Source organism: Petromyzon marinus, chromosome 22 (assembly GCF_048934315.1).
Source record: "Petromyzon marinus isolate PM22_M1 ecotype Great Lakes invasive population chromosome 22, UKy_Petmar_22M1.pri1.0, whole genome shotgun sequence".
Taxonomy (NCBI): Eukaryota; Metazoa; Chordata; class Hyperoartia; order Petromyzontiformes; family Petromyzontidae; genus Petromyzon; species Petromyzon marinus.
In genome coordinates this window covers 20,625,639-20,653,305 of record NC_133688.1, presented here as the reverse complement: position 1 = coordinate 20,653,305, position 27,667 = coordinate 20,625,639, and the positions used below count along the sequence as shown (strand labels likewise).

Here is a 27,667-nt window from a genome sequence, read left to right as displayed (position 1 = left end):
CATGATTAACCACCACCTCCTCAATCATGATTAACCACCACTATCTCCTCCTCAATCATGATTAACCACCACCATCTCCTCAATCATGATTAACCACCACCACCACCTCCTCAATCATGATTAACCACCACCACCACCTCCTCAATCATGATTAACCACCACCTCCTCCTCTACCACCACCAGAGGTCTATTGAGGGACGGGTGAAGGTGGTGGATGGGACGCGGGGGGGGGGGCTCTGTGGGGGATTTTAGTTAAGGGGCGGGGCTGGCGATCACGTGGTCCCCGCGCCGCCATCTCTACCTGGGTCTCGTCTCGGCTGTGCTAGGCGAGGAGACCGCACGCCTCCTCCTCATCCTCGTCGTAAACTTCCTCCTCATTTCCCCTCCGCGTGCGTTACACTTCTTGATCACAACCGGCGGCGTTAGTGACGACGTCAACGATAACGTTCGTTGACAAGAGAGTCAAATTGCGTTGGCGGCGGTGAAGGTGACGGCACTCGCCTGAATGAAGCCTGCGCACAGGCCACATCCCGCCTTTTTCAATTAAAATGTTATTTTATGAATTAAACGAGTTGCTCGTTTAACTGTAGAATGTTTTACTGGGTGCACACTGTCGCTTTTTCTTGATCAAAACGCCGAGTGAGTGGCGAATTTAAAGTTTTACGGCGAGAGGTCAGGCTCGCCTAGACGAGGCATCGGTGCAAGGCCGCACTCATTTAAACTTAAATTCGTTCGAAGGTGCAGATGCGAATGAATTAACAGCGCGCGGGTTTTCATGGCTGATAATGAATCCTGAGATGTAAACAGGAGATGCGCACCGCCCGGCACTATAATTGAAGCCATGTATTAAAACGGTTCGAGCAATGAACCCTCATTGGCACTGGATACCCGACCTGTGATTTATTACAATTGTAAATGAACGATTCGTAATGAATTGCAGTCGTCAAATTTCAACTAACGTCGGTGCTGTAACTAATTATAATTGTTCTCACGTCTGGCAGGTAGTTTGTCCCTTTAATAAACAAAACATGCATTTGTATTTGTCAACTGCTTGGTCGTTGGAAAGTGCTTCCATTTTAAATCCACTGAAGCTAATTTAATTGATTTATCCCCTACCACATGAGGACTGTCACAATAAAAACACATATACAGCTCGTTTGGCTTGGTTAAATCAGCTATCAACCTAGTGATGTGTAGTTTTTTTTAGATTGGTTGTCTTGATATGGGAGGCTGTGGTGTAAACCATGCGTGTGTATGGATTATAATATTGAGTGCTGTTTGTTACAGGTGGCGCTTAAAGAACCATTACAATATCTGGTGCAAGCTTCATCTCTTTGCAGCTCATTCTTCTATTCAGCAAACATGGTAGGAAGTGTACAACGTAACGAACACATTCGTATGCGTATAAGCGCTTAACATAGTTGTCGATTGTATCCATTTGCTTCTGACCGCACTGCCCTGATCATGACCCTATTCATAAACGTGCGTTTCTTGCAGTTTAAATTTCTTCGGAAGCATAAGTATATAAAAAGTGTCGGTGTGCCTCACACCATAAACTGTTGAAACAAATGAATATGACAGTAAAACGATAGGTAATGCATTAATTATTCAAATCAATACAATTACGTAAAACTAAAGTACAACTTAAAAATGAAATTTGTATAGGCAAGTCAAGTTGGCTCTTTTAAAAATGGGACTTGGGAGAGGTTAAAGAATACAGAAGAATAGTCATTGTCTTATCGGATTCTCCATACTAAAAAATATTGTGCGGCACTCACCTCTTTTGTTTAGTGGAAATATCACATTCTATTGGGTACTAAACGTGCAGCTGGGGTTGGTTAATTTATCAGTATGGGTGGGTTTTTGTAATTTTTTTAATTGTGGGACATGAAGAAAAATACGTGCAACGATTTGAAATTGGATTTGCAATAAGTGGGCAGAAATTAGATTGTAATAACAGTTTCACCACCAAGGGATATTCTCAAATTGCCTTGACTATAGTGGATGGAATTTGTGGGTCATCCACATGTGAAGACCCAGCTGAAACGAATTCCTTGCCACAATTTAACCTGTATGCATCCGCGTGTCCTCTCTCCTATTTGTGCTCACGCGTACCATAGTATCGCCCGTACCGCATGTTTGCGCGGGACGACCGGCATGCGTTGGCCAAGCACACGGAGGTGTACCCGACGCAGGCCGAGCTGGAGGCCGTCCAAGAGATGGTGACCACCACGGAGAAGGCGCTGAAGCTCGTGTCTGACTCGATAGATCAGACGGACCAGGCGAAGCAGTCCTCCGAGCAAGTCGACGAGGCCCCGGTCACCGTCAAGGCCGAGCCCGGCGACGTCGCGGTCAAGTCAGAGAATGGCGAGGAGGCCGGCGATGGAGAAAAGTAGGAGATCATCCAATATTTTGACCCACGTAGAATTCTGACCCCTGTGACATAATACAATATATTATTTGAAATCTGTCATTAGCAAGTCTTGATGGTTTAACCCACCTGTTCAATTCTTACCCTGGGAAGACAGGGGTGTCAATTGTTGTACTGACCTCTACTACCACATTACCGAGTGCCGTGTGCTGTGCACCTGGCAATCTTAAGTTCAATGTCTTGCCATGGCCAACATTAGTGGCATGTGAAATCTGAACTGGTACACCCCCATCACCAATCTGACCTATGACAAAGTGCATAATAATATATATTTGTAGGAGTTGATATGCTTGTTAATATTATGTAGGTTTTTGCGTTTTTTGCTGTACACCTCTTCAGCGTGTTTTGGAGTTGCACAGTGTATTGTTCCACATGGTGTGTGACGTTTCATCCCACATGCTGGGAGTTTCGTCAGGAACTGAATTCCATATAATTTTTGTATTCAGCTCCTCAAGAATCTCCTGCCATGTTGAGCAAAAAGATGGACATTGTGCCGAACAATGTGCGGTGCAACCGAAACACTGATCCGAACGCTATTCACTTTCTTGAAATGCTTTCGTATTCTTGCACCGGTGCAGGGAGAAGCCGGCGGAACCCCCGAAGCGCACCTTGCGTGGGGTGATGCGCGTGGGCAAGGTGGCCAAGGGCCTGCTGCTCACGGGCGACACAGACCTCGAGCTGGTGCTGCTGTGTCGTGAGAAGCCCACACTTCACCTGCTAAGCCGCGTGTCTGAGAGCCTGCCGGCGCAGCTCAAGGTAAGAGCAATGCTGGTGCCACTGAACAGCGGTTATTGGAAGGATAAGTGCTGCGGGGGGTGGGGGGCACGTGTAACAGTCGTGACGTGTTGGTTCCTTCAAGCATTCATTGCAGCCACAGAGGTAGCCAGGGTTATTCAGGTGCCGAAATACTGAGAGATATCGATCCAGCACTGCTGAGATGTTGAGTTTGAATTCAAACAGCCTGCAGCCTGCTCATGATTAAACTGTGTTATCAAGTGTAATAATTTGATGGTCTCAGCCTGGTCACCATTTATTTACATCGAGATTTAGACTCGCATAGAGACCTTTAAACTTGCACAGAGAAAATAAAGGGAATATACAATGTAAAATAATAAACTCTTATATTACTAGACTCTTTGGTTCTTTCGGTAAAAGTCATGTAGATAGAAAATTCATAGATCACAACGTTTCGATCGCAACACACAAGAACTGCTGACGTAGGAGAAAGAGCATGCTTTTCTGTTCTCCTGCTGTGTTTGTTTCACATGATGACGGTTGCTTGTGTTGCGATCAAAACGTCATGATCTATGAATTTTCAATCTACGTGACTTTACCGAAAGAACCAAAGAGTGGATTCCTTCAGTCGCGAAAGCTTCAAAACAAGATCATTTACTAAATTCAAGGAATAGCACGCAGGTCGCTGCTTGTATATTTATTTGATATTACAGATGCATCGAAGAGGTGGATTTGAAATATCCTAAACAACACCCCTCTTTTGTTTTTCTTTGCAGGCCGTGAAAAATGAGGAGTTCCTGGTGGAGATGAGGGCAAACGAGGCGTCTGTTGTAATCTCACGCCAGACTGAGCCGTTCCTCACCCTCACTGTGACGCTCACCTCGCCACTGGTGCGAGAGGAGATGGAGCAGCAGGAGGAGGGAGGAGACGGAGGTGCGCCTGCACCGAGACACTCCCTTACCTCGCGCACGCCTACACACATGCCCCTCACTTTAGCTCCCGCCATTGGGCCTTTGCAACCTCGCATTGGGGTCAGAGCTGAGGTTGAATACTTACAGGCAACACTAGACGCTGCAATTGCGTTCGGCCACTTATTGTTGACGTATACACAAGTTACCGTGTATGCATAATTCAGATATAATTGTTGGGCCCTGTTAAATTAAGCCGCAATATTTGTTTGGATTGTACTGTGTTTTGTTCAGCATGATGTCCCATATTTCACTTGATGTGCTGGGAGCTAATAGAGGAACTGAATTCGGAAGGATTTGGATATTCAGTTCCTAATGGAGCTCCATGCACATGGCGTGAAATATCACACATCATGCCGAACTATATGTGATACAACCATGAAAACCTATGCAGTATTAAAATTAGCCTTCCTATCAAGCATTCAAATTAGAAATACATTGTTTCTTTTCACATTGTTAGCAGTGGGTCGTGTGAAGACAGTGTCCTGACGTTTTTTTTTTTGGAAGGGAGCACATCGTGTTTTATAGGAAATGTTCTCAGACACACGGGGCCAAGGTAAAAAAAAGTTGGAAGGCTTTCCGAGGGTCACTACCAAAATTCATTATTCTGGCCAAATTGTAACACTGTTTGTTGTCTGCACTCTGCCTGGCGAGTCTTAATGGATTGTCTTGATGTGTGCAGTGAAAACAGACCGTGCCCGTTCATAATGCGGTCCCGCCCTGCTGCCAGCTCAGCTCCTACTGGCATGGACCCGCCCTCTCTGCCCCACTACCCATAATTATCTCACTGCCTACCCCACCCCTCACTACACAGTATCAGACTCGTTACTTTGTGGAGCCTGCTTTCACTGCACTCCTCAATTGGGCTGTCGTGACTGGCTAATGCAAGTAATCGATCAACCTAACAATAAGTTGAGGGTCGTTGAAAGCTACTGCTTAGCTCATGCAGTTTTTCAGCTGTACAACAATTTGTGGTTTCCTAAAGTGTGTCATGCGATATGGCCTCGTGGTAACATTGCTATGAAACCATCTTTGCTGGTATCAAAATGATGAGCAAAATAAAAGGTGTTACCCTTTCCAACAATAATGGAGGTTTCGATTTAAAGCTTTCGTGACTGCAATGATTCATCTTCTTTGGTTCTTTCGGTAAAGTCACGTAGAATGAGAATAAAATAATAAATTGATAAAATAAAATAATAATATTCTCACGACGTTTCGGCCACAACACAAGCGGCCTTCATCAGGTGAAGGGATGAGCAAAGTTGAGGGCGCTTTGTTTCCTCTCACACAGCTTAAAGGTCGTGATCTGAACGTGGCTCTTTCACTCCAGCGCTGTCCTACCAGACAGTCTCGTCCCTTCACCTGATGAAGGCCGCTTGTGTTGTGGCCGAAACGTCGTGAGAATATTGTGTTATTTTATTTTATCAATTTATTATTTTATTCTCATTCTACGTGACTTTACCGAAAAAACCAAAGAAGAATAATGGAGGTGAACAGCTTTACACCTACTTCTTTGGGTCGTTAGGTCAAGTCACGTAAATAGAAAATAATAGGTCACGACGTTTCAGGTGAAGACGATTTGCTTGTGTGGCGATCGAAACGTGACCTATTTTCTATTTACGTGACTTGACCGAAAGACACAAAAGAGTGAATTCCTGCAGTCACGAAAGTTTTAAATCAAGCTTTACACCTATATAATTATATTATTGCTTCAAAGGGTATGACAGTAGCATGTTCGCTACTTTTTGCAGAGATTTACGGTTCAAATCCAGCAGCCGTCCTGATTAATATTGCGGTTGTATTAATCCCATGACGTCCTTTGCAAACTTGGGCCATTTTGTCATGCTCCAAATTTGGATAATTACCCACAAATTATATAACTGGAGAGCAATCATCACCCCTTCTGTGAAAACTTGGCAGGATTCTCAAAATGATTGATGAAACTTGGTTAGGCTTCCTTGGATAAGCAAGTGTTATAACATAAAATAATACAATCATACAGCAGCATATTTCATATGTGAAAAGGGAAACGGTTGATGGCTTGCTTTGCTTTAATCAGTTACATTGGCCGAGAATTGCTCAGGCGTTTCTTTCTGGTCAGAATCAATGACTAACTTGTTAGTTTGTCTGGTTTTATCGCATAGTCTGGATTTTGTTATTTTTGTTTCTCCTGCGACGCCAATGCCTGCCCAAAGCCATCTAGTTTGTCCAGGAGCCCAAGGACCTTTGACCAACCGGACGCTGTCTGTCATGTTGGAGTGGGTGAGGGGGGAAGGAGGAGTGTCTTGATAGGATGTTTGTGGCTTGTGTTTGCGTGTGGCAGGTCATGCAGTCGTTGAGGTCTTTGCTTTGTTCGATTTGGCAAGATCACACCCGCACTTGTCTAATGTGAACCACATTCACGATGTGTGAAGTTGGAAACGGCCCATTAACTCGCCTCGTTGGTTTTGTTGGCGACTTCGCGATGCTTGTCACTGCTGTCAATTTTAGTAAAAGTTTGTAGGTGGCCAGGTATCGCAGAGGTCAACGCGCTGAGCTGGCACCGCTAAGGGTCTAGGTTCAGATCCAATCTTCTGCCTATGTTTAAATCATGTCCTCAAGTGTTGTTAGTTGATGGTCTTAGGCCAATCACCATTGATTGCACTCAAACATCTTTCGTAAAATTTGATTCTTCACTCAATTTTACTAAATCTCAGCTGTGGGGATTATAATATTGGTTTCATTGTTGCGATGAAACCTTACTCTTTTATGCTAAGTGGGAAGTGCTATCCTGCACTATATGCAGAGAAAAGCGTGTGTCCAGTTGTCATGTTAAACCTGGGCAGGACTATGTCTGGCTGCCTCCACCTGCCTTCCCTGCCACACGGGAAACTCGAGAGATGCCCGCAGTTTATCTCTAATCTTTATTTAAGATTTTTTTTTTTACATTTGTGTTACCTCTGGTTTTTGCTTCCTTCGCCTCTCCACCCGCGTCTCCGACAAATGACAGATTCTCTCTTGGTCAAATCGTGCCCGTCTTTTACTCCCCGCTCGCCCAATAGAGAAGGTTACCGTAAAGGAAGCTCCGGATGTATTGGACAGGCAGCATTGCCTTAAGGCCCTGGCATCACTGCGCCGCGCCAAGTGGTTCCAGGTTTGCCCACGTTTTACTGCCTTATTGTTATTGTAGCCTTATGAGCTGCATTGTTGTTGAAAAGTAAATCGAATGGTTAATTAACTGCTCACTTGAATTATTGTTTGAAACTTGATGCTTTTTCGTGTTGTTTTTGTACTTGAAGCACCTGCCAGGTTAAACTAAACACGGCTGATCATTTTCATGAGGCTACAAAAGCAATTAGAGGGTTTGTGTTTACCCATAGTCGGCTTGATTGTAAAGACAGGAGAGAAAATCATGCGGTCGTTTCGTGAAATGTTAAACTCGCAAATACTGCAATGCATTGCTAACATTTACACAAGCATCATTGTTGTTGTCAAGTGAAACCTGCCTAATATGTATTCATTGTGATTTCTATTCTTATTTTGTATCATTCCAGGCAAGAGCCAGCCCTCTACGGTCCTGCGTCATCGTTATTCGACTCCTCCGACACTTGAGTTCCTTCGACCCGGCATGGGAGCCCCTAAACGGCTGGGTGAGCGGTGGGGGTGTTCAGAAGTTCAGCTGGGAGGAGTCACCCCCAGTGTCCACTCTATACTGTGCAGGGAAAACGCACATCAGATCAGATTTTGTCCATGCTGCGGCTGTCGTGATGTAGATCAGAGCTCTTCAACTGATGGCCTGTGGGCCTTCAATGTGGTTCTGAGCTGTGACCTGCCATAAGTTGTCACTCCCCGTGATATAAAGAGATACAGATGAGTGAGGTGAGACATAAATGAGAGAGAGATGAGAGACCTGGAGACATTAGATGAAGAATATTGAATTGAAAGTGGGATTAACAAGATAGATTTGAGAGAACTGGAGACAAGAGGTGCAGGTTATAGGTCACATGTACAGACTATATTACATCATTCTGCCATGTGGGCCATATGGTGGTCATATGACATGCATGCAAGGCATGATTTTGGCAATCTTGCCTTGCTGCTTATGAGCAGACCTTTGTGTATTGTTACGTCTCTTAGAGTCTAGTCTACAAGGATGTTCCTCTTGTGATGCATTTTGTCTATCATTTAAAGGAAGTTTTGCGATTGAAATTCATGGTTTACAAACGGTTATACAGGAAGGATTTTACAATCTTTCCCTCTACACGGTGGTAGTCGTGCAATTCAGCCGTAGCCTTGGCTCAAGCGATCTTCTGTGCCTCTGGTGCGCCGCAGGCGTTGGAGCTAATTTGCGAAAAAGCGATGGGAACTTGCAATCGTCCGATGGGAGCCGGCGAGGGCTTGCGACGCGTCATGGAGTGCCTATCTTCCGGCCTCCTCATGCCAGGTAATGTCCTCTCCCCTCTCGGTCACCATCTGAAGGTTTCTTGCGCTCGGTCCTAATTCCAGTGGGCAACATTTTGATATCCACCCCCACCTCTGTCTTCCCAACAGTATAAAAGGGTTCCCCACAGTCAATCGGCAGCGTGGAAGAATAGGCCAAATACCCGAGTGGCGGCCACTAGTTGAGGCCTTTCCGGCAGCAATGCTGTGAACAAGCAATTGCTTACCTTTTATGTGCACATGTAACATTTTGGACTGAAGGAGTGAACGAGACAGAAGGAAATGGGACATTGTGCGGTAGACTATACAATTTGGGCAATACAAACGAGACAAAAATCACTACAAACGATACAAAAATAATAAACCTTTGAATTGAATCTGCACGCCACATCAGCCACCACAGTTGGGCAGCAGTGGTCACCTATTAATGGTGGTGTCTGCTTGGCAGATGGCCCCGGCCTGGGCGACCCCTGCGAGAAGGTCGCCACCGATGTCCTGAGCGACCTCAGCGTACAGCAGCTTGAGCAGCTCACCTTCAGTGCCCAGGTGAGGCGGGTGACCCTCACGATGCCCAACCTGGACTTCACCTACACTTTGTTAGCACCACCTGTGCTTTGTTGGCCTGGGCGGTTTTAAACGCACGTTGTGCTGTTCCTTGCCCCCATCCTTGCCTTCTTCCTTAACAGAACTACCTGCGAAACATGGCCTTCGGACATGTGCACAAGGTCTTGGGCATGGAGTCTCTGACGTACGTCAGGCCCCAATATCGTAAGGTGCCAAAGGACGACACCTTGGGTGAGCTGCTCCCCCCTCCCACCCGACCTTGCAACCTCCTTTTGTGGACGCTGCTGCCATGCTGTCTACTGCGGCAAGCCCTCGGTGTCAAATGGACGATAAATTTATTTGAAAACAGGAAACCGAGCTAAATTGAGAGGCTCTATTCGATTATGTCACATGGTGACCTTGCGTTGAGCATCATTTTCTATGCTTTTTGGACATTCATTATTTACAAGAGAGCCATGATCAGATACCTTGTAATATATGCTTTTGTTATAGACCGTGACGATTCCAGGAGGCCAGACTTGTTGAGTACAAGTATTCTTCTAAGTTTGAAGTTCACTACTGGGCTTGCCGCAGTCCTCTCACCGACTGCGCCGATGTGTCGGCGTCTCGCTGCCGTCAAGTTCGTGCAGGCTGTCGCGGCGCGCCTGCAAACCCAAAACGCTTTTATCCCAGCTCTGCTTTTGACCGCTGCGCACTCAGAAGCCTCGGCCGGAGCGTGATGAGGAGGGGTTTGTTAGTGGACTTGAGCGACGGTTGCAGAGTACAGAGAGCGGAAGCGGTCGTTGGTGCATGCGCGGCAGGCCGTCCCTCTCCACCTCTTCCTAATGGGCCTTCAGGGAGCATTGCGAATGTTTTTTAATTGGTGATTACCCAAAAAGAAAATGCAAACAAACGAAAATAAACCCCCCCCCCCACAAAAACCCAATTGCACAGGAATGTTCGGTTTCTAGCATCTCATTTAATAATAAAAAATAAAAAAATCCTACCAACCCGACAATTATTCATTAGCTTAACTAAAATTGTGGCAGATTGCTGGTAACGGGTAGTATGGCGGTGTTGTGTGCGCCAGACCCACAGGCGCACGCGGACTCGCCCTCGTTGGTGCCCCTGAAGCGCCCCTTGGAAGACGGGAATTTGGACGTCGTCCTGGGCAGCAAGAAGCTGCGTGACCGGCGTAAAGGTCTGCCAGACAACGGTTTGTGTGGTTACTCGCCCGGCGCTATAGCGTTTATACAGGGCCCCCTTCCCCCCCATGCCCCACACTGTCCTCCGCCCTGCAACTCCGACGCACCGCATTAACGGTCTGGTACTGCGCCGGTCGATGAAAATGATGGTAGCCTGCGCCGCTATGCTGGGAACACTGGCGTAGTTCGTTGCTGCAGTTTAGATTGAAAATGAAAACTGCATGCGTACAAATCCACCTCGCGTCAGAGGGCCCCGCCGACAGGTCGTCTGACTCGGTGGATTTTAGCCGGCTGCCTCTGCTGAGAAACATTCCTTCGGCAAGTTCTGGTAATGGTGGTGGTGTATTGCGGTTCTGAAAGTGACGATGTGTTAATTTATCGATATGTATAGATTCTTCGACTCGCGATATTTGCTTTGGATTGTGCGTGTGAGGATCGGTTAGTCACTATTGGCATGTGTTGTATATGGCTGGTTCGCTTAAGAGTGGAAGCGGTGCATTGCATGACATTGTTAAGGTAAAAGAATCGTCATAAATCGAATTGCTAGCCCCAAATCAATACAAATACAATCATGTCGCGAGGCTTGGGCTCATCATTACGGACCTATTTGTGACCGCAGTACCACTCTAAACTGACCAATGTTTACCCAGGTACCCTGTGGTAAATTTGCCTCAGTTTGTGGGAACCTATTTGGCGTGAGTTTAGCGGTGACGAAAGTTTAATGTGATCTGGATGAAATGGACCTTGCGTTAAAGCACTTATGCCTTGCTTCAACTGCGCTTAAAGTAAGGCACGCTCTAACAAAATTCCTGCTTTATTGTGCATGTAAACAAGTGTCATGTCTGCAGCTGACTGCATGCTTGTGTTAAAGATCATTAATAACGTATTGGGTGTTGTAAAACGATGCAACCCAAACACAAACGGCTTCTGCTGTGTATGTTTCCAGGTTGTGCAATGTGTGCTCAAAGCTTTTTTAAAAGAAAAACAATCTGCTTTAAGAGTTAGGGCCAAGCATGCCATTATGGCACTGCAGTAGCATCAGTGTCACAATTGTTCATTCTCATATGAGATCAACCCAGAGGGCGAGTAGTAGCTCACTTGTCCATGATTTTAAAGAATGTTTTTTTTTCTCAACGTTTTAAACTTTTCTAGGGTAGCCCAGGACACAGTCTGGGTACGTGCAATGTTAAAGGATGTTCATGTAACAATTGTTTAAAAGCCACAGTGTCTCAAAGTGACTTTGAGATACATAGACGATACAAATGCATCGGGGCAAAAAAGTATAGAGACAGGAAGAAAAAGAAAACAGTTTTCAAGTATTTCGAGAATCAGAATAATTTCTATATTAGGTTTTTGTCTTCATTTGGAAACTGGCATGGTGTCATGGTTAGTTAGCACACCGGATTTGAAATGCACAGGGCGAAGATTTGATTAGACATCTCGAATCGGCATTTAAAATACCGCCACAAATTTCTTAAATCCCTCGACCACTATCCATCCAGTGGTGTAAATGGATTTACCATAGGCAATCAGTAGGTCACGTGATGTGGTAAAGTGTGATTACTCTACCTCTTCCAAGACACCTTGCCAGCATGGAAGAGGAGGTGACATACTCTCTAGAGCAGCGGTCCCCAACCTTTTTGGCACCAGGGACCGGTTTCGTGGAAGACAATTTTTTCACGGACCGGGGGGAGGGGGGGGGTTCATCATTGGGTCTTTTCCCCCTTTTCAAAGAAGCTCTCTAGCGACGTTTGTTTTTTACTCATTGTGGCTACTAGGGGTTAGCTTGTGGGCTTACCAAAACTGTGACTGAGACAAGTGCGCAGTGCGGGAAAGAGGCGCGGACGGAAGTGGTAAATAATAAAATAATGGGCGGGCCACGCGCGGACTCGCCGCTCACCTCCTGCTGTGCGGCCCGGTTCCTAACAGGCCACGGACCGATACCGGTCCGCGGCCCGGTGGTTGGGGACCCCTGCTTTAGTGGAGCTTTCTAGAACTTCCTGTAGTAAAGGCTCTTCCACCAGCAGTGGCATGAACAAGCAATTGGCAGGGATGCACGGTTTTTTTAAGTTATTTGCTTTCTTAATTTAAAATGCCTATGAAAACCTTGCTGCCATCTCTACACCCAATCGCAGCTGTTGCGACAACACACTTTGGTTTTTCTGTCCCGTTCCTCCTGCCCCCTGCGACGCGCAGACTCGATGCTCAACTCCAACGCCCTGATGCGCCTCAACAAGTACTACCCTGGCCTGCAGTACAAGCTGGTGACGCAGTCGGGCCCCGTGCACGCGCCTACCTTCACCATGAGCACCACGGTAGAGGGCAAGGAGTACACGGCCGACGGGCCCTCCAAGAAGCACGCACGCCTCAACGTGGCCGAGCAGGCAAGCTGTCCTCTGATCACTTTCGTCACTGCCAGGGCCTCTTTATAACTCGTTCGATATTTCTCATTGTTATTGGTTTTAGCTAAAGTGTGGGTTAGGGTCTAGTTGCTCGCCAAAAAATTATCTTGAGTCCTTTTCGACTTTGAGCAAGAAAAAGCATTCTTCACTCCTATTCTACAAGATCATTGTTAACTTAACACTTGGGTTTTTGTATCCATCTTGATGATTCATAACGGATTTTTGGGATTTTATTCTGACTTTCTGGATCTTATTTGGAAGATGTTTGGCATAGTTTCAAGTGAAACGTATCCAATTGATACATCAGTGAACACTTGTATATGTGCAATTTATTTTCTTTGGCTATGTGGGTTTGGCCAGGTGATCCCATGATGTAACCCAAAACTCAGCGTAATTGTTTTTGTGTTTGGGGTTTATATAATTTAAATGTAGTTCTAAATATTAATTGCCGTGTGAGGTTCCTCATTTTCCTGGTACCGCGCTTTCCCGACGCACAGGTCCTGAAGGACCTGGGTTACGACACACTTGAACTCGACCAGAAGTCTGAGCCTACGGAGCAGAACGCGTCGACACTTGAGGACTCGGGCACTCCGACTGGCGCCTCCGTCAGCACCACCGAGGTCTTGCCCCAGTGCAGTCTCACCCCGGTTGTCTCCACCGTTACGTTCAATGTTCTACTGTTTACACGACACTCACAGTGGGAGCTCACGGACAGACAGGTGGCGTATACTCCTTTCGTCTGGCATTTGAAAATCAATGGACGAGTTTTTAGCTGCGTCTTGAGTTTGTGAAGCCGTTCGGTGGCATCTGAGGTTGCCAAGATGGATTCAGTTTTTACTTCCGGCTGAAGCGTGGTGTTGGGCAGTTATAGGTGATGTAAGTGATGTATATTGTTGATGCAAGGCTCTTTGCGTTGATGAGGCATTTAAGCACCATATGAATGCAGCAAATATAAGTAAAATTGTTGCATACAATATATTATTTGTCAGAGTAGTTAGGGTCGTGTGCTGCACACACCGCTCGTTGACACCTTGCTCCACCCCACCATCCTTCCCCACCCTTCTTCGCCCACACAGTCGGGCAAGCAGCTCCCTGTCCTCACCCCGAATGGGAAGAACCCCATCATGGAGCTCAACGAGAAAAGGAAGGGCCTCAACTACGTGGTCGTGTCGGAGACCGGCGGCAGCCACGACAAGCAGTTCGTCATCGAGGTCGGTCGGCGCCACTGGTCGCGTGGTCCACGAGTTGCTGCTGCGTCCTTTACCCTCGTTGTCTTGGACGTTTCCTTGCACAATTGCCGTCAACGATCCACGGCACTTGCTGATGAAGTGTATCCTGTAAAAACGTTTGTGATTAAAAAAAAAAATCCTCATTTCATTAATGCATTTGATCGATCCACTTCAGAGGAAAATAGTGATCGATTCTTCAATCGAGGTGCAACTCCAAAATTTCGACAGTTCCATCAAATCACATGGGGGGGGGGGGCATGGGGTTTGAATTATTACAATTTATGCTCAGGCCCACATGCTTGATTATAGCGAAACATTATTCAGCTTGTACATTAAGATTGGGCAGATCGCCATAACCACACACCCATCTCCCATTAGCCCTAGCGGTTGTGTGTGTGCAGCTGTACGTGGGTAGAGGTGACCGTTGGCTGGTGAGGGAAGTGACCGTTTGATTTGTGTGATGGTGCTTGCAGGTGGAGGTGGACAGCCAGAAGTTCCAGGGGACCGGCTCCAACAAGAAGGTGGCCAAGGCCAACGCCGCACTCGCAGCTATCACGGCCCTCTTCACCGGGCCCAACGCTGCCGGCGCCGTGAGTTGAAAGCACCACCATGCCTGCCATGATGGGCTATGTATCCCCGTGTCTTTGTGTCGGCATCGTAACTGAAGGTTAATGAAGACAATACATTTGTGTTTGATTGAGCGTGCTTCATGCCAGGACTTCTTTAGGGCGATCTACATGAGATAAAAAGTTATTGCATGTTTTATTAAAGAAAGGGATTAACATAGCTTCTAAGTAATGAGATGAAAAAATAACTAAACTAAATTTTTTACAATGAAAGAGGTTGAGGAGGGAGGGCAGGGAGTTTTGGGAGAAGGGAGGAGAGGGAGAGGTGCAGAGGGGGTGAGGGGTGATGCCCATGACAGACGCTTTCCGCATGTCACGATCTTCAGCATCTCAAGTAGAGTCCCGTCCAACTCTTCACGTCCCACCAACTGATCTGTCTCCTTCCTCCTCCCCTCTTCTCTTCCACTTTCCTCTTTAGGATCACCATCACATCTCCAGCGGTGACCCTTTCAGGGTAAATAAGTAATTATTGGGTGGCAGGGTGGCGCAGTTGGTAACACTCGTGCCTCGAAGCAAGAAGGGACCTGTGTTTGATTCCCGACTGGGGCGCCTTCATGTATGGAGTGTATGTTCTCTCCCCTTTCTGCATGGGTTTCCAAAGGCGTTTTCTGTTCTCCCATAGCTATAAAATACACTGTAATTGAATTGGCCAACAGCTAAATGCTAGAGTCTTTGAACTCTGTATGGCTATCCTGTGTAGATAAGCTATTATGATTATTAGCATATTCCCACATCATCCACCTTCCTTCTCATCAGACTTCTCTGCAATTCCTGCTTTGAGCCATTCTCAACACAGTTTCATTGCTCTTTGGTTCTTTCGGTAAAGTCACGTAGGTATAAAATCAAATAAATTAAATCGCGACGTTTCGATCGCAAAACAAGCGACCGCCATCAGGTGAGACAGATACAGCAGGAGAACTGCCGACATAGGCGCGATCTTCGGCATCTCCTGTTCCACGTGATGACGGTCGCTTGTGTTGCGATCGAAACGTCGTGTTTATTTGTATTTTATTTTCTACCTACGTGACTTTACCGAAAGAACCAAAGAGTGTATGGATCCCTGCAGTCACGAAAACTTCAAATCTACATTTTCATTACTCTTTTCATTCTCGAGAATTACTTGGTGATCGCATTTGGCAGAGACAGCTGCATGAATGTTTGCAGACTTTTACACATTTCCTACTTGCTGATAAAGCAACCGGAAAATACATTTCTGGCATTTGAATACAGGGGCATGTGATGGATGCTAGGAATCTTATGGAAGGATGTGGATTAACAACTTTGAAGTTTGAAGCAGAATGAGGCAGGATTGTATTGATGTCATCAGGAATAAGAGGTTGTGATGGGTGGAACGCATGTGCAAGGTGGAGGAAGATGAGGTAAGCCACTTGGAGGTTTAGAATAGGACACGGCAATAAGCATTGTAGATGTCGGCATGAAGAGGAGGCTGTGCAGGGTGGAGTGTGGCGGGTCACCGACACGGGCATCCGAATGGCACCCAAAGGTCGGTGAGCAAGGGGAAGGCCTAGCGTTAGATGGCATGGGCATACTGTAAGATCAGTTCTTAGAGGTCCGGTGTTAACTTTGCAGACAACTATCAGAAAGGGTTTTATTCGCCATGTAAGTTCACACCGACACGGAATTTACTTTGGCAGGATGGTGCATACATTCAACATATAGGAATCTAAAATCTTAAATAAGTTTTAAACAAGTCTTACTATAATAAGGGTTAAAAGTCTAACATTAAGGGGCTGAAGTATATAAAATTAAATAAATATCGAATATAAAATAGCTTTAAGATATAATTTAAAAATACAAATAGGGAAACATAGTTAATATCAGCAACGTGTCGTTATGTAGATCAAATGTTAAAAACAGTGTTAGCCCTTGGCCTTGTTTAACAGGCCAGCAGCAGATGGGAAGAAACTGTTTTTATGGCGTGAGGTTTTGGTCCACCGAAGCCTTCTGCCGGAGGGGAGTAGCTGAAACAGAGAGTGTCCAGGGTGGGATCTAGCAGAAGGAAGGAGGCGTGGTGTAGTGTGGCATCACAATGGCATTTGCCGTGATGACCTCGCAACGCCTGTGCCTGTACCATTTTCCTATCGGTGGGTGGATGCTGTTACACTTTACTCAGTGCTCACCTGTTTCCATTTCTGAATTTCAAAGACCAGCTGTCGGACTTGTGAATAGTTTGAAGCTGAAATGTTTCGGTAATATTAAGCTTTAATCTAATAATTGTTGCTTCAGGAGAACAAATGACTGTGCCCGGATAATTGTGCAATTAGCAGGCTCACACACGATGGCTTAATGCTGTGATTACTGCCCTTGCCATGACTACATCGAGCTGGAACCCGGCACCAGGGCGAGACAGGTTGTCCTGGGATTAAGCCACCGTTTCAAGGGATTACGTGAAATGCCATCTGTGGGCTCCTGCATTCTTGCTTTCACTCAACGTCGCCGGTGTCTGACTCAGAGATTGTCGAATTACTTTAACACGATTGCTGAGGTCAGGTCGGATGGCCTAAAACGTCAAAACGACCACCAACAAAAACATCACTGTCATTGTAATAGATTCGAGTTTTTAATATGTTTCATGGTCATATCATCTCCACAACCCGCATGGTGTAGTGAGGCCCTTTTCCAGCAGTGGATTAACAGAAAGGCGCTGTGCATGTACCATGGAATTATTTCTACAAAACACTCGTCGATTTTTAAGTAACTTCACAAACTCGGCACATGCCCCGTAGGTTGATCTTGACCTTTGTGTGTGTGTGGGGAGCGTTTGTGTAGCGGTTAGCGCGCTGCGCTACAAACCTAGTGACCCGAGTTCGATTCCCACTCACGGCCCATATCAGTTATGATTACCTGAACCGTTCCTGGGCCTCCCCTAGGTCGACTCAGCCTCAAATGAGTACCTGGTGCGGTGCGTAAAAACATTGCCACTCGGAAGACAAAGGCGGCTGGGCGTGGTGCTGGCCACCCACCCTTTTGTGTGGTGTTCTGGCCTTCATAGGTGCTCGCTAACAGCACTTGCCCCAACAGTCTGTTTAGGCTATAAGGGGGATCTTTGTCTTTTGTTTGTCTGCAGGGGCGGTCTCGCGGTCGTGGCCGAGGCCGTGGTCGAGGATTCTTCAGAGGAGCGATGTTTGGACGCGGAGGCATGGGCCCCGCCGGCCTAGGTAAGGCCCTCGGGCTCCCTGATATGAGCAGCATTACATCTTTGTCATGCTTATAGAACAACACAATGCAACAAAATGCGTGTCCGACTTAAGTTTGAAGCTTTGTCAGTTGACGAAACATAGTTTCAAGTGACTTAGGAGTGCAACCCCAGTGCGCTGGGGTTACAGCATTATGCTATGAACCTCTTATATTGCAACTACATTACAGCTCGCAGTGCTTTCTTAGAACCAGCAGTGCAGTTACATCACAATGGGAATTGGCATTAAGTCAAGGGTAGTCGCCAAGTGCCGGGGAATTTAAAAACAGTGATGTCCCTCTTGGATGGAAGTTAAGACAGTGTTTCTAAGTGGTGCATTCATAGGTTTGTCATTGACAGCAGCAAATGTAACCTGCCACTTTGCGATGGATAAATATTGGCTAACACTGATATTTCGCTTTACGGGGGCTGTATTTTTAGTCATGGCTCAGCATGAATGAACGCCTCAGCCATGGCTGGCCTCAGGCTCAGCTTATGTAAATGCATAGCATAAATGCATAGCATTTACATATACCGGTCTAAGTTATTTTTTATTATCGACGTAAGAGACGCGAGAGAGCGTTCCCTCCTCTCACCCGTCGGAAGCCACGGTGGCGAGTTGCTAAATACCTTGCCTGGAATGAAGGAGGTCGTGGGTTCGATCCCGACCCTGACACCTGTATATTTGGAGTTTGCGTGTCTCTCCCCGTGGTCGCGTGGATTTTATCCGGGTCCTACGGTTTTCCCCTCCACATGTAGAAACATGCGTTTAGAGTATTTGGCTGCTATAGATTTCCACATCATAAGCCCCTTCGAAGGGCTATCATTTGTGGCTAGGTCGCTTGTGAAAAAGAGCTATATAGCTCAGTGGGCCTTGCCTGGTAAAATATAAATCGCTTTTACGTTGAAGTCTAGGATACTTTTACCTTGGCCACATCACGATGTGTGTGATTGTAGGTGGAGATGCTGATTGTCTGAATTACTTTTTTCAAAACTACAAATATGTACTTAACGTTGCGTAATAAACGAAATCCCCGTGAGTAAGTTCACTCGTGGAATGTGTAATCTTAATCCGTTTGAGCGTTGAGCTTTGCGCATTCGCACACACGTGCGAATGTGCAATATGTACAGGTTACATTCCCAATAGACATTTTTAGCACTCGCCAGTCTGAGTTATAACATTCAATGAGATGCCGAGATCAGTAGAAATCAGTGGGTGTTCTGTATATCACCCTGTAATATACATCGAAACCAATTCACAGATGCTGAGTGGGTCACTAAATAGCAGTGGTATCGCGTGAGAGATGACGGCAGCTTTGGGGAGGCCTTCCATCGAGTCGTGGATCCACCCTGGCTCTTGATGATCATCATGTTGATCGATAATATAAATTAATGGTGATCGATACACTTACATTGCGTTGTGTGTCATCTGACGAGACCTCTAACCCCCCCGACCGTGGCTCTCGGTGCGTGCAGCGGGCGCGTACAGTCAGTCCTACGCCTTCGGATCCATGGAGAAGCCCTCATACGGTGAGCACCGGTTCGCGATGAGAGGGCACCACGGGTACAACTGGGCAGCTCCTCGTCACATGGACAACAGGCGCTACTGCCCTGTGTGACCGCAGACGGCGGCGGAGCAAAGAAGTCTTCGTAATGCCCATCTTTCCCTCCCGCAAGCATGCGCGTTCCGGAAAAGAGATGTAGTTTTTTTATTATTATAATGATTGTTATTATTATACTGTCGTTTAGAGTTGTAGCGTTATGGAACGGTTTTGAAACATTAAACTACTCGATTGTGAACGACTCTCAATTTTCACAGCTGGTCAAACTGGTGGGGCGGGGGCGGGCGGGTGAAGAAACAGTCGCATCTTCGGAAAGTTAAAAGAGTCCGTTAAAATAAATTATTTAATGTACTTGAGTACAAACCCCTCAAATTCACAGATTAATTTCTGAATGCCTTGCATAGTCTGGCTTCTCTGCCAGTCACACATCTGGTGGGAGGGAGAAAAAACCCACATGCATTTTAGAAAAGTCTGTTGCAGTGTGTCCAGACCTGCCTTGGGGCTCCAAAATGAATGAATCTTCTCTGTCGTAAGCGCCACAGGGAGACTCCCTTAATCCTGGCCCTTTCTCCGTGTGTCAACGCTTCTTGGGCGTATGCGCGGGCCATAAGCGATGGGAGTCCAGGGCTTATGAGTCTGAGCCGACGCCCAGATTAAGGCTGCCCTCCTGTTGGCTAACTCCGCATGCCAACCCCATCCTGCTGTGAAGTCATCTCAAATCTCCCGCTGCTGGTGCTGGGGACATTAGCAATGACGGCGGTGGTTGTTGGGTCGTAGTTCGGGTTGTTGAGACCTTCGTCTTGTATTTCTTTTTACGCTGCGTTATTTTTACCGCTGGCTTTGCCCAGTAGCTGAGAGACGCCAATCGCTGGTGACGGCAACGCGAGGGTTTAACGGTGGGCGGCGGCGGCGGCGGCAGCGGGACGGGGATGTAGGGGTTGGGGGTGCCGGGGGGGTTGGGGGATTGAGTCGACGTTGTTCTCGCAGCTTCGGGTGTTTAGCTGTTGTGAGAATGTTGTGCTGTTGCTGGAGCAACGTGTAATTGCCTCGCACAGGTGTTGCACGTGCTGTGCACATGAGCAAATAAACTTGCGTGCATCTGTGTCTGAACCACGCAAGCCATGTGGATACATTATTTCTGAGTCGAAAATGTCTTGCGCCTGTATTCGTCGCCGTTCGCCTTGGTCTGGCTCCAACAGCTCAACTGGGGCTCGAGCCGCTCTCTTACTTTGTATGTACAGTATGTTGTACTTCTTTCCCACCGTATGTAGCCAACCGTGCTAATCGGAGGTGCGGGGGAAGAACAACAAACTAAACACAAAAAGCAGTTCTAAAGAAATGAATTTTCAATCTCGATTTCAAAGTGCAGAGCTCTGGTGGCTTCATGATATTGTAAGGACGAGCGTTCCAGATGACCACTGAAGCGAATCCGAACTCGCACCATGCTGTGACCGTCTTTGTTCGATGGCTAGCCAAAAGCCACTGCTGCGAGGATGACTAGAGTTCACGTGATCGCTTTATGTTCCTTGACTTTCAAAATACTTTTGCGAGTGGCTCGGCCATGGATGGCTTGGCTCAGGTTCAGCTCACCGAGATTCAAAGAATGGCTCGGGAGCCATGCTCGTGAGCCGGTTCAAGTTAATGATGGCTCGTGAGCCGGTTCAAGTTAATGATGGCTCGTGAGCCGGCTCAAGTTAATGGTGGCTCTGAGCTGGCTCAAGTTAATGGTGGCTCGTGAGCCGGCTCAAGTTAATGATGGTTCTGAGCCGGCTCAAGTTAATGGTGGTTCTGAGCCGGTTCAAGTTAAGGGTGGCTCGTGAGCCGGCTCAAGTTAATGATGGTTCTGAGCCGGCTCAAGTTAATGATGGCTCGTGAACCGGCACAAGTTAATGATGGCTCGTGAGCCGGCTCAAGTTAATGATGGTTCTGAGCCGGCTCAAGCTAATGATGGCTCGTGAGCTGGCTCAAGTTAATGATGGTTCTGAGCCGGCTCAAGTTAATGATGGCTCGTGAGCCGGCTCAAGTTAATGGTGGCTCGTGAGCCGGCTCAAGTTAATCATGGTTCTGAGCCGGCTCAAGCTAATGATGGCTCGTGAGCCGGCTCAAGTTAATGATGGTTCTGAGCCGGCTCAAGTTAATGATGGCTCGTGAGCCGGCTCAAGTTAATGATGGTTCTGAGCCGGCTCAAGTTAATGATGGTTCTGAGCCGGCTCAAGTTAATGGTGGTTCTGAGCCGGCTCAAGTTAATGATGGTTCTGAGCCGGCTCAAGTTAATGATGGCTCGTGAGCCGGCTCAAGTTAATGGTGGCTTGTGAGCCGGCTCAAGTTAATGATGGCTCTGAGCCGGCTCAAGTTAATGATGGCTCGTGAGCCGGCTCAAGTTAATGATGGTTCTGAGCCGGCTCAAGTTAATGATGGTTCTGAGCCGGCTCAAGTTAATGATGGTTCTGAGCCGGCTCAAGTTAATGATGGTTCTGAGCCGGCTCAAGTTAATGGTGGTTCTGAGCCGGCTCAAGTTAATGATGGCTCTGAGCCGGCTCAAGTTAAGGGTGGCTCGTGAGCCGGCTCAAGTTAATGATGGTTCTGAGCCGGCTCAAGTTAATGATGGCTCGTGAGCCGGCTCAAGTTAATGGTGGCTCGTGAACTGGCTCAAGTTAATTATGGCTCGTGAGCCGGCTCAAGTTAATCATGGTTCTGAGCCGGCTCAAGCTAATGATGGCTCGTGAGCCGGCTCAAGTTAATGGTGGTTCTGAGCTGGCTCAAGTTAATGGTGGCTCGTGAGCCGGCTCAAGTTAATGATGGTTCTGAGCCGGCTCAAGTTAATGATGGCTCGTGAGCCGGCTCAAGTTAATCATGGTTCTGAGCCGGCTCAAGCTAATGATGGCTCGTGAGCCGGCTCAAGTTAATGATGGTTCTGAGCCGGCTCAAGTTAATGATGGCTCGTGAGCCGGCTCAAGTTAATGATGGTTCTGAGCCGGCTCAAGTTAATGATGGTTCTGAGCCGGCTCAAGTTAATGGTGGTTCTGAGCCGGCTCAAGTTAATGATGGTTCTGAGCCGGCTCAAGTTAATGATGGCTCGTGAGCCGGCTCAAGTTAATGGTGGCTTGTGAGCCGGCTCAAGTTAATGATGGCTCTGAGCCGGCTCAAGTTAATGATGGCTCGTGAGCCGGCTCAAGTTAATGATGGTTCTGAGCCGGCTCAAGTTAATGATGGTTCTGAGCCGGCTCAAGTTAATGATGGTTCTGAGCCGGCTCAAGTTAATGATGGTTCTGAGCCGGCTCAAGTTAATGGTGGTTCTGAGCCGGCTCAAGTTAATGATGGCTCTGAGCCAGCTCAAGTTAAGGGTGGCTCGTGAGCCGGCTCAAGTTAATGATGGTTCTGAGCCGGCTCAAGTTAATGATGGTTCTGAGCCGGCTCAAGTTAATGATGGCTCGTGAGCCGGCTCAAGTTAATGGTGGCTCGTGAACTGGCTCAAGTTAATTATGGCTCGTGAGCCGGCTCAAGTTAATCATGGTTCTGAGCCGGCTCAAGCTAATGATGGCTCGTGAGCCGGCTCAAGTTAATGGTGGTTCTGAGCTGGCTCAAGTTAATGGTGGCTCGTGAGCCGGCTCAAGTTAATGATGGTTCTGAGCCGGCTCAAGTTAATGATGGCTCTGAGCCGGCTCAAGTTAATGATGGTTCTGAGCCGGCTCAAGTTAATGGTGGTTCTGAGTCGGCTCAAGTTAATGGTGGCTTGTGAGCCGGCTCAAGTTAATGATGGTTCTGAGCCGGCTCAAGTTAATGATGGTTCTGAGCCGGCTCAAGTTAATGGTGGCTCGTGAGCCGGCTCAAGTTAATGATGGTTCTGAGTCGGCTCAAGTTAATGGTGGCTTGTGAGCCGGCTCAAGTTAATGGTGGTTCTGAGCCGGCTCAAGTTAATGGTGGTTTTGAGCCGGCTCAAGTTAATGGTGGCTTGTGAGCCGGCTAAAGTTAATTATGGTTCTGAGCCGGCTCAAATTAATGATGGTTCTGAGCCGGCTCAAGTTAATGGTGGTTTTGAGCCGGCTCAAGTTAATGATGGTTCTGAACCGGCTCAAGGTAATGATGGTTCTGAGCCGGCTCAAGTTAATGATGGCTCGTGAGCCGGCTCAAGTTAATGGTGGCTTGTGAGCCGGCTCAAGTTAATGATGGCTCTGAGCCGGCTCAAGTTAATGATGGCTCGTGAGCCGGCTCAAGTTAATGATGGTTCTGAGCCGGCTCAAGTTAATGATGGTTCTGAGCCGGCTCAAGTTAATGATGGTTCTGAGCCGGCTCAAGTTAATGATGGGTCTGAGCCGGCTCAAGTTAATGATGGTTCTGAGCCGGCTCAAGTTAATGATGGGTCTGAGCCGGCTCAAGTTAATGGTGGTTCTGAGCCGGCTCAAGTTAATGATGGTTCTGAGCCGGCTCAAGTTAATGATGGGTCTGAGCCGGCTCAAGTTAATGGTGGCTTGTGAGCCGGCTCAAGTTAATGATGGCTCTGAGCCGGCTCAAGTTAATGGTGGCTTGTGAGCCGGCTCAAGTTAATGGTGGCTCTGAGCCGGCTCAAGTTAATGGTGGTTCTGAGCCGGCTCAAGTTAATGATGGTTCTGAGCCGGCTCAAGTTAATCATGGTTCTGAGCCGGCTCGCTTGAGTCGGTAGCCTTTTAACGAGGTGGGGGGTGGGGGGTCTCTACTTATGTTCGCCCAATTCCTTTTTGTCAGAAGTGCTTTTTTTAATATCTAGAAGCTGAACTTTGCCTGGAAGTTTCTTGTGGTGATCTCACGACGTGATTTCCCCCGCTTGTGCGCTCAATATTTGCCGCACGTCTTGTCGCATAGCCGTGCTGGTGGCTCACTTTGGAGGCGAGGTGATTGTCTTTAGTCAGTGGAGTCCTCTCCCTGCTATGGAAACGCTCTTTATGTTTAACTCGTTGATGCTCAACTTGTTTGGTTCCTGACTATAACTGGCTCTGGGCCATAATTTCCCGCGTTTTAAATCTGTTCCCTTATGAGTTGTTGGAAGTGTTCTTGGTGGTGTGCGGTGACTCTTGTCTGAAGCTAGTGCTGTATTGAGAAAGGGAGACTCGGGCAGATAAGGAGTTGTTTTTGCGTGGCTAATTTCAAGAATCTGAGCGTAACGTCTGTGCAAAGCATCCGGCTGACGGCGTGCTGTAGTAATGTGCAATTCAATGTAATATTTGCACCTTGTGGATAAATATTTGAGATCTGTCTTTCGGCCCATCTTGTGTGAGATTTAACCACCGGTGTCTTTAAAACCATTCTTCTTGCATCTTATGTCTCTTAACACTGCTGTAATATCTGACTGAGCTCGTTAAAGTTAGAGTTTTGCCAGGTTGCTAAAATATTCTCCTCTTGTACCTGATGAGTACCGCTAGGATTTTGTAGTGATGGATGTATGTCGTTGGCTGGCCGTTTCGAGGGGTTAAGACCACGTGTGGCCACGGGCCGTGTAAAGGAAGTCGCGGGCCACGCTCGCTGTCGATTCCCCAGCAATCGTGCCACAAGATTAGAACCGTGAGTTTTTATCAGTTGCGTCCTTTAAATTCCTTAAAAAATAGTAATTCCCGTAGCGTAAGCCTAGCGTAAAGCTGGCTGGCAGCATGGGGGTATAGACCCGGCACTAATGTGCGTCTTGTATATGCTCTGTCTCCCCGGCACAGATTTTGCGTCGGAGGCCAGCTTCGAGAGCACGGGGGAGACTGTGGTGCAACTGGGTGTGAGCGTTCCTCGCTCGGGGCCGGGGGGCGGCGGCGGCGGCGGCGGCGGCAAGCCACACGGCCCGCCGTACGGGAGTTACTACTAACGCGGCCGGCGGCCCTACGTCGGCCCTACGTCGGCATCCTAAACCCACGATAACGTGCGCTACCCGCCAAACGCTCGCCCTGGCGCCGCCTGCCGCCCGCGCGTGCGTCCCCCCCCCCCCCACCTCCGGTGGTCGCCGCACAGCGGTGCTTTTGTGCCGAGCGTAGGTGTGAGGGGTTAGGAGGGAGGATGGGTTGCAGGCAGGGGGAGGTGGTGTCGGCAGCTGGTGATGGTTGTTGTGGTGGTAGTGGTGGTGGTGATGGCTTGGCCATTCCTTGCTTAGGGAAAATTGTTTTTTTGAGGTCATTTGTGAATGCGGTAGTTCAGCTGTGCTGCAAGTTACTGTGCGTCTGTGTGCGTGTGTTCCTTGCCTGTATGTGCGTGCGTGCGTGCACGTGTGCACGTGCTCTGTCTTGCACTGGTCTTTTGTAAGATGTTTGGCAGCTGGCATGTCCCGTACGCTGCTAGATCTACGCAACGTAACGCACCAACCTTACACCACCTCCTCTCCCTCCCCACCCTGCAGTAGCCGGGTTTGCCCTGCCCTCGGCGTTAGGCATGTGACCATTAACGAATCGTCAATTAAAATCTCAACGCGCGTGTACGTAATAGGTTCTTACAAATAATGTGGCCATTGACGATGACGATACATTATTCCCCATGTAGCGCAGTGGAATGGGTTGAAGTGAAGTAGCGAATTCAAACTTTTTATGACAAATCGGATCATGTGGTGTGCGGGGGGGGGACTGAAGCATCGCGTGGCCTCTGAGGCGGCGGCGTGCCTCGCGTTTTTACTCGCGCTGCACCGGCGGACGCTGCGTTGCTGCCACTTGTTATTGCTACCGAAGGGCTAAGCCCTCGGTGGCATTCCCGTGCACGATCGCCCGTTGTGGTGGAAGGGGGGGGCAGCAGTAGGAATGTGGGTGCGAGACCTCGCGATCTCCCCCCCCATGCATGTCCTATCGGCCGTCCAGCTCTCCGCACGGTTTTATCCAAACCAATGTCATTATTCTCTTAGTTTAACGTAGGCAACATAGTCGAAAGGTTGCTGTTTTAAGACCATTGCTGGCATCCGACCTGCTAGCGGCATGATCATTGGGGTGCCTTTTGGAATACCTTTTATTTTATTTTACGCATGGACTTGCAGACCGTCGTCTCGTCGTGGGGACAGCTGTGTTTGCAAGAGCGCAGTACCATGTCTCAACGTTTTTGTGACGTTCTTCGCAAGGAGAGGTTGCAACTCCGTCACGGATATGAAGGATGAAAGGATGTTTTCCTTCCCGACACTTTTTTTTTCGGCAAACTCAGACGTTCTCTCTCTTATATGCGTACAAGTTTCAGTTGCATTGTTTGCCGTTTTTAATATTTTAATTTGACGTACTCCCTGATTTTCGGTTTGCGCGTTTTTTTGTACGACCTACCAAGTGGATTTTGCGTTGAGGAAGGGGACTCGCTGCCCGCTCGGGGTCCTGACGTCCGCCAGTGGCTCACGGCTCTGGTTTGAGGAGGCCACGAAGTCCGTTTCGGGTTTTTTTTCTTTTTCCCTCTGGGAACAAGTGCCAGGTAGATGACAGGAAGATGCAGTCGAAGAGGAATAAAGGACTCCTGTTGCTGACCTGGGCTTTGCGTCCTTGGCTGCCCTTCATCGTTTCGTAGCTTTACTAACGAGGTGAAAGGAAAGACTCAACGGACTTTGATGCGCGCGATGGCTTATCCCTTAACATATATTTCATAGCACCGTGCGGCGCGCTTTCGGATTGTGCCGTGTGATGTTCGCCTCTGTGCAACGTTGTGCTCCACGCGCCACAAGCCCTCCCAGCATGTTGACCGAAACGTCAGACGTCGTGCCGAACGGCACGCAGCACAACCCGAAAACGCGACGGAGACCTGTACAAGCGTCACAACCTACCCAGTCGTGTGTTTTTTTTATCATTAATAAAACTGCTCAACAACCAGGGACACACAGCCTGGCAAAGTAAGAGCTATTAGTTTCCTTCGCTGCATTTTTATTTATTTATGGATTATAATGCTAAGACCACATACGAATGCACCAGTGCTGGGCACCCTAAAGAATAGGTCTCTTGCGAAGCTGGCTGGGCTTCATGTGCCTGTCTGTTGGCGAAAGCGCCAATGATGAAGCCACTGCCAGCACATTGCAGTTCCTCAGTGGGCCTCTGTGAGTTTGGGCCTCGTGAGTGAGTCTGTGGGTCGCTGTGGGACTCTATAGGTCTCTCTGAGTCTGCGAGAGTGCTGATGACAACGCCGCCTGCCTGCCTTCACATTCCCCTGGTCTCGCTGTCGCGCACGCGTCGCCTAGAGACCAGAATACCCTTGATCGGACGTTGCCTCCGCAAGCTGGATTCGGGAGCCACCGCCTGGTACTGGCTGCGAATGAGCAGCAGATCCTTGCCCATTGTGACGCGTTCCATTACAATGTGTATCGGCGTTTGGAAAATCGTAATAAATGTGAAAGGTGTCTTCGCAAAGTGGCAGGGTGAATGTGTGTAAGGAAAAGCGGCTGCTGTCAA

At 47.9% G+C, this 27,667-nt stretch overlaps 1 protein-coding gene across 4 annotated transcripts; it reads left to right on the top strand.

Moving 5' to 3' along the window:
* The first annotated feature begins 244 nt into the window (after nt 1-244).
* LOC116944840 (spermatid perinuclear RNA-binding protein-like) lies at nt 245-27,625 on the top strand. 4 transcript variants are annotated; one of them, XM_032958642.2, is made up of 19 exons: nt 245-389; nt 1,288-1,365; nt 2,121-2,392; nt 3,010-3,187; nt 3,943-4,099; nt 7,176-7,267; nt 7,668-7,763; nt 8,446-8,557; nt 9,002-9,099; nt 9,240-9,348; nt 10,187-10,297; nt 12,498-12,685; nt 13,201-13,323; nt 13,780-13,914; nt 14,406-14,522; nt 14,977-15,012; nt 17,647-17,737; nt 19,231-19,284; nt 24,998-27,625. In XM_032958642.2, the coding sequence occupies exons 2-19, from the start codon at nt 1,363-1,365 to the stop codon at nt 25,138-25,140; spliced, it is 2,115 nt and encodes a 704-aa protein (XP_032814533.2). In that variant the 5' UTR covers nt 245-389; nt 1,288-1,362; the 3' UTR covers nt 25,141-27,625. The 4 variants fall into 4 exon arrangements, with proteins under 4 accessions (XP_032814533.2, XP_032814532.2, XP_032814535.2 ...); XM_032958641.2 differs by having other exon boundaries at nt 10,187-10,312; XM_032958644.2 differs by lacking the exon at nt 10,187-10,297.
* The last annotated feature ends 42 nt before the right edge of the window (nt 27,626-27,667 follow it).